The following is a 6,437-nucleotide window of genomic DNA, read 5'->3' on the forward strand; positions in this document are numbered from 1 at the left end:
GCGAATTGCTTCTTGACGATTTGCCCCATTTATTTGCTTTGAACTTCTGTTGTTTCTGTTTGTGTTTGCTAGCTGGTGTGTTCATTGAAGCGAACGTTTTAGACTACTAATTAATTATTCATGATTCGTAATGTATTCATGATTATGAAAGTTAGCCAATAATTGTCGCCTACAGTTCATACTAATGAAGCACTCCATATTCCCTCGTATCCCTGGCCTCCTCTTCATCCCCTGCTATTTAAGAATTTTAGACTATTGAAGCGTGCCCATCTAATAATGGTGAGATCGATACTAGTAAATTATACATGCACTGTGCAGCATGCACTTGGACTTGTCGACCAGAGTGAATGCACTAAGTACGTACTTTCAGCATCATTAATGAGTTCATAAACAAGGGCTAGAACAACATCCCACGATTCTAATCAATAAATTCTTCATTTCCTCGAAGGACTGCGCCAAATTTAATAGCTAGCAGTCTTTACTCCATCCGACATCGGTCAGGGTAGCTTAAATAGCAGTGCAGGGTATTTATCTGCACGAAATAATCTCCAATTACCAAAGCTCAGGTGCAGAAGCAAGTAGTAGTATCGCTATTTTTGTTTTAATCCTGGGAATCACTCGTAGAGTCGTAGCAGTGATTTCTTAGAGAAAAAGAACAAATACACAATAGCATTAATTAGTACAACCGTTATTATTTTGATGTCTAGATCAATACATTAAAAATGATAATCTTTTGAGGACATTCAATTTGTACTAAGTATTTGGAGGATGAAAAGTCGGTCAAAATTGTAACAAAATTTGTACTGATTAATCAAACGATAAAATCTAGTCAATTTCATGCAAAATTTGATGAATAACTAGCACAAGTAATGAAATAGATTATGAATGGTATTAATTTTTAAAAATAATTATCTGTAATGGAGAGAAATTCTCCTCAAAACAATACTACAATGGAGTGATGGACTGATGGTGAAGAGTTAGTCCGGGAACATATTCCAAGAATTGCTTCCGCACCGACAAATATCTAAAATTAGGCGGTGAACCTAAGAATTTTCGCCGTTAGATGATGATGATACAGCAATTTAGCCAAGCTAGTTAGGCACGGGCAGGGCTCCCTTTGTGCCTTTAATGGACACATTTTATTTTTTGTGCATAAAATAAGCAATTGGAGGTAATTAAATTTGGTCGTATTCTGACACACTTGAATTCACCTTACTTGCTAAAAGAGTCTCCGTTTCACGGTAATTCTCAACGATATTTTTGCCTGAAGACTGAGGACCGCGAGAGGCAGGGCCACGCAAGATTTTCTGATCCTCCATCAGTTCCATGTTATGGCCCCAAGAGGAAGGTTAAATTGATTCGTATGGAAGTGGATTGAGAGAATGAAAAAGGATCTACGACAACAAACGAAAGGACCCACTAAAGCTCGTACCGAGCAATAGTTAGTATCTAGTTTTGTCGGTGGTCTTGACTGATATATGCAAAATTGTAGGGCTGCCGGTCGGTCCCCAGCGTCATAAAATGCTCAACGCTCATGGTTTTCTGGCAGGAATTACAGATACGGGCCGGGCAGATGCATGTGTTCTTCCCGTGACAGAAATAATGGAGATGGCTATGGGCTGGGGATGCTGTAAACATCAACATTATCAAGGTAAGGTGTGGCTAAAGAGAAGCGTAGTACGATCGAGTTGTTCATGGAGAATGTCTTTAAATTATCTGAATAAAGCCAACGAAAAGATCCCACAGATCATGCTGATGCTGTTTTCGTAAAGGAATCTCGTAAGCTTCACTCAAATCGTTCTACCAATGCTGCTTTTCGCATTAGGCTGTTGTAATCAAATCAACCGCAACTGATCAAGGTCTTGGCTTACAGTATTTCATTTTTCTTTTTGTTTGATTTATATTCACAAATCAAAATAACTTGACTCATTTCCTTGTATATAGTTGACTCAATTAGTCAAGAAGCCAAAGTATTTTTTTTTTCTTTTTTTTTTTTTGTTTCAACTAACAATTGAAATTCCTTAGAACCATTAGGGTCGGTCCAGTAATTAGAGGAGAGGTTTTAGAATTTTTTTCAGTCCAGAATTCGGATCCTCTATCCGGCAGTTTGGAGGTTGACACATACATGAAATAGAGGATATGACCTACATCATGTAGCCAACCTTAAAATACTGGAGTCCAAAACTTTTCTAAAGTGCAATTAAATAGAGAAAGTGTCAGAGTGCGAGAAAACAAAGTAAGTATTGATTATATACACTATAAATGAGCATTAATTGTGTTGGATAACTAGTGTCCTAACTATAAGAGGCCTTACCAATGTTACAATTCTTGGGTGAAAAATGATTTGGATCTTAGCATAAATCAAAGTTTCACCTAATATCCATCTGCGCATGTTCCAAAAAGGCATTTGAAAATTTTTACTGTAATATTTATCAATTGTATGGAAACGAGCGTCTTTCCTACTCGCAATTTAAAAAAAAAAAAAGTAAATAAAGAAGATCCTCTCATAACGATAACCATATATGATCGTGGGTTTTTGAATTTCCTTTCGAAAGATTTTCACGAAATTCGCCATATACTTTTACCTTTGGCCTACTTTTTGGGGAAATATATGATTTTTCCCTCCCTCCATTTTACAACTGCGGATATGACCTTAGAAGTTTTATGATATTTTCTAAATATTCAGAGGCCTCGCCTGAATAATTATTAGAGATGAGTGGGGCCTTTAGTTGCGGGGATTTTGTGCAAAACTTGGGAGCTGCAAGCAAGTCTCTGCTCTGCATGGACGTCGAACATTGGACAGGGCCTAGGCCGCAAACAAATCGAGCCGCTAGTCGAGTTCGAGTTGGCTTGAGTCGAAATCGAGGTCGAACTCGAACTCAAAATATTAAGCTCGTTCTCGAGTATATATATATATGAGTATATATATATATATATATATATATATATTTTATTTTTTTATTTTAAGTATATATATATTTTTTATTTTATTAATTTTAATAGTAAAATTACATATATATCCTTAATATCTTATTATTTATTAAGAAAAAATATTATTTTATTTATTTTTTATTTTTTTCGAGCTCGAGGTCGAACTTGAAATTGTCAGCTCGTCGAGCTCGAGTTCAAGTTCAATGAAATTATGTCGAAATTCGGTTCGATTAGGCCAAAACTCAACTCGATTCGACTCGTTTGCAACCCTAGTAGGACGTTAGAGTTGGCACCGGAACTGGGCTACAAGCAAAAGGTGATGGACTTGAAAGTTGCATCAATCCGATTGAGACGGCAGATCACTTTTTTTTATATTTGAACATGATAGAATCTAATCTAGACCTACTTACAGATTACACTGTATCACTTCTTTCGGACCGTACGTGCAGCACTTTATTGCTGGAGTGGATAAATTCAAGTGGTTGGGTCACTTGAATGGTTACTCGGCTTAAAAAAGAAGAAGAGAAATTTTAGTCCTTAATGTTTAGCATTATGCGGCTTTAGAGTTAAAAATTTTAGTCCCCAGTGTTTAGCATCCGTGTAATTTTAGTCATTAAAATTTTGCTAAGAAGAAATCCAGTCCCTGTGTATCCAATTCAATGTAGATTAAGGACATTTGAAGGATTTTTCCTAAATACTAACAAAATTTACCCATCCGCAATCATATGTCCGTTAACTTGAATTTTAAAATAAAAAATAATGGCTAACCTTAAATAAAAAGATTATGGACTAATAACTTATGAATTAATTAATTAACTAGTAAAAGAGAAAAAAAATATTAAACTACAAACATGAAACTAATTGGAGCACCTAGTTCATCAATCAGAACTCATTTTCACCCTTTATCCCCACCATCCCCTCAATTTTTATGAATACGTTAATAAATTCTCTCCCTCTTTCATATCTTATTTATTAGTTACCCTGCTGTTTTGCTTCTTCTTAAAAACAAATTAATTTAACTAACACGTGACTTCACGCGACTGACTTCATTAATAATTGAAAAATTCATTAATTTGGTTCAAATTGAAAAAATTGGAGACTAGGTTTATTTTCGCCAAAGTTTTAAGAACTGAAATCGCATCGGGTGCCAAATATAGGGGGGGGCCAGATTTGTTTTTGTCGAGATTTTAGGACTTAAATCGTACAAGTACCAAACTTTGGAGATCGTATAGTTGCAATTCTTCCCTCGATGATTTACAACTTAGTTGGCAACAAGGCGGAAATACGCATTTTTCTTGAATATTGTCGCACCAGATCCGTTTTCCCTCTTACCTCTTGAGCAATCATAGTGATTTTAAATTAAATTAAGTAAGATCTCTTTTCTTTTTCTTTTTTTTTTTTAAATGTTGCGCCTTAATGTTTTGCTTGGGGAGAAATGCCGTTTTGAGAATTCAAACCTGACATTTGAGAATTAGATGAAGGATGAGTTTACGATATGAATGAGAGAACTCAACTTAAAATTTGTTATTAGCGTGCATGGGAAAGCGGACAATAAAATAAAGCTGGAGTTCAATTTCTAATGTTGGATCGGCGACACAAACAGCTCTAAACAATTCTCATGGACTCCTAAACAAATCTTCAAGACCACCACAGCCCCAAAAGGTGACAATAAACTTACATTGCATGGAAGAGTTTACAAATTAAGGACTTAAAAAATCACATTTCATTTAATTTTCAGCCAGCCGTCCTATTCTTTACTCGTTAGAGAACTCGTCTTTCAACGAAATATTATACTCCATAAGGGATTTAAATTTAATTTCACAAAGACAATAATGACACTTGAAACATTAATTAAAGGATCGATTTCAGGAAAAACTGCAGCAGCAACTATTGGCAATAATTGAACGACGGACGCACGAGGCAGGCATGGAAACTAGTTCACCTTTCTGCAGTTGAATCGGATTTGACCTCGGTTCCCCGTCAAAGGTTTAATACTGCCCATCTTAATCATGGAATTGGCAAAATCAGCGGAGAAGGCGAGCAAGTTAGCGGAGTAAGACTTGACGAGATCCTGGGTTGGGCCCCCAGCACCAAATAGTGCCTGATCAGAGTGAAGTAGCCCTCTCTTGCTCACCAAGTTACTGAAGTAGGCAGTGTCGAAAACGGCGGGGGAAGGATCGAGGGGGCTAAGGTTGGAGTCGCCTCCAGCGCGAGGACAGGTTGCTTGCCTTTGGCTGGCAAAGGAGGGGTCGATGTTATTGGTCTCGTTGTAGATCCGGTTTCTGAAGAGGCGGCACTGAGCAAACCCGAGGGTGTGGCCACCAGACAGCGCCACAAGGTCTTTAACGTTCAGACCTTGCTTCTTGAAGCTGCTAATGAGTGCTGGTAGGTCCATGAAGGGCGATGGTATGTCATTGTTTGCTACGCTTCTGCTGGCGGTCGTGGAGTCTCTCCTGCCCAGCTGAACCGCCCAAGATGGCCCTCCTAACTGTACACAAACAACAACATCCCGTTATACTACTTACTGCTATATAAACGACCTGTTTATGTTATAGCTAGTTCGTGCTAAATACTAGCAACATGCATCTTTTGGGATCGATGAACAAAAATTGACAGGGATTCGGGGTTGAGATTATATATATATATATATATAGGTCTCAAACGCACCGCAACAACGGAGTCACGAGCGGCAACGGCCAGAATATCAGCGCAAGATACGACGGGGCGTCCGCAGACTTTGTCCACTTGGGCCTTGATCCGGTCGATAACCTCAAATCCTCTTGCGGAATTCGCATTAGGAAGCGCATTCTTTTCACTGTCAATTGTGGGTGTTGCATCTAGCAGTATTGAAGCATCACAACCCTGCATATATATTTGCATGTGAGGAGGGGAGGAATCATTAGCACCCAAAAATTCAAATTCTACAGAATCTACACACACACACACACATATATATACATGCATGCATGGCCATGCAACACATTACACGTTAACTAACCAGTAGTCGTCCGACATACCATTTTATATTTCTCATTCACATGCGGTAGTTAATTTAATTAGGGCCGGGTATACTAAAACACAACACATTCTGAATTTCTGATCACGAAATAACGACGATAAGAATCAAGCAGAGAAATCGAATACATCAGATCTTACATTAACGAAACAGTCATGGAAATGTAGACGCAGTAAAGAGGCTCCCATGCGGCGCTCTTGGCTCACGGCATCCTCTACCATGCGTCTGATGGTTGGCAAGGCTTGGGGACACACTCTGTTATAGTATACGGGGGAAAGTGGAGCAGAGGAAGCTAGGCCCAGTACCAGGGAAGACAATATTATTATCAAGGCATGTAGATACAGATAAAATATGGAGAAAGAAGCCATTAATCGTGGAATTGAGAAGCTTCCAATGGAGGTGCTCGCTCTTCTCTCAGTTCAGTTTGAACTCGGAGCTACTGCTGCTGCTTTTGATTTTAGTTACTACCACTACTACTTAAAATTCTATG

The 6,437-nt window shown here is 38.2% G+C and overlaps 1 protein-coding gene across 1 annotated transcript; it reads right to left on the reverse strand.

Annotated features, from left to right (window-relative positions):
• Positions 1-4,431: 4,431 nt before the first annotated feature.
• LOC113695193 (peroxidase RIP1-like) lies at positions 4,432-6,437 on the reverse strand. Its single transcript, XM_027214199.2, has 3 exons — positions 6,088-6,437; positions 5,599-5,793; positions 4,432-5,419 (listed from the first exon to the last, which is right to left on the reverse strand). The coding sequence occupies exons 1-3, from the start codon at positions 6,313-6,315 to the stop codon at positions 4,865-4,867; spliced, it is 978 nt and encodes a 325-aa protein (XP_027070000.1). The 5' UTR covers positions 6,316-6,437; the 3' UTR covers positions 4,432-4,864.

The sequence above is a fragment of the Coffea arabica genome, chromosome 6e (assembly GCF_036785885.1).
Source record: "Coffea arabica cultivar ET-39 chromosome 6e, Coffea Arabica ET-39 HiFi, whole genome shotgun sequence".
NCBI classification, from domain to species: Eukaryota; Viridiplantae; Streptophyta; class Magnoliopsida; order Gentianales; family Rubiaceae; genus Coffea; species Coffea arabica.

What these genes read in the sequence shown, in the direction of transcription:
- LOC113695193 (XM_027214199.2), bottom strand. Translation starts at nt 6,315, where the DNA reads ATGGCTTCTTTCTCCATATTTTATCTGTATCTACATGCCTTGATAATA. An exon ending in TCCATGACTGTTTCGTTAAT is followed by an intron (nt 5,794 to 6,087) that starts GTAAGATCTGAT and finishes ATATATATGCAG; the next exon opens with GGTTGTGATGCTTCAATACT. An exon ending in CTCGTGACTCCGTTGTTGCG is followed by an intron (nt 5,420 to 5,598) that starts GTGCGTTTGAGA and finishes GTTTGTGTACAG; the next exon opens with TTAGGAGGGCCATCTTGGGC.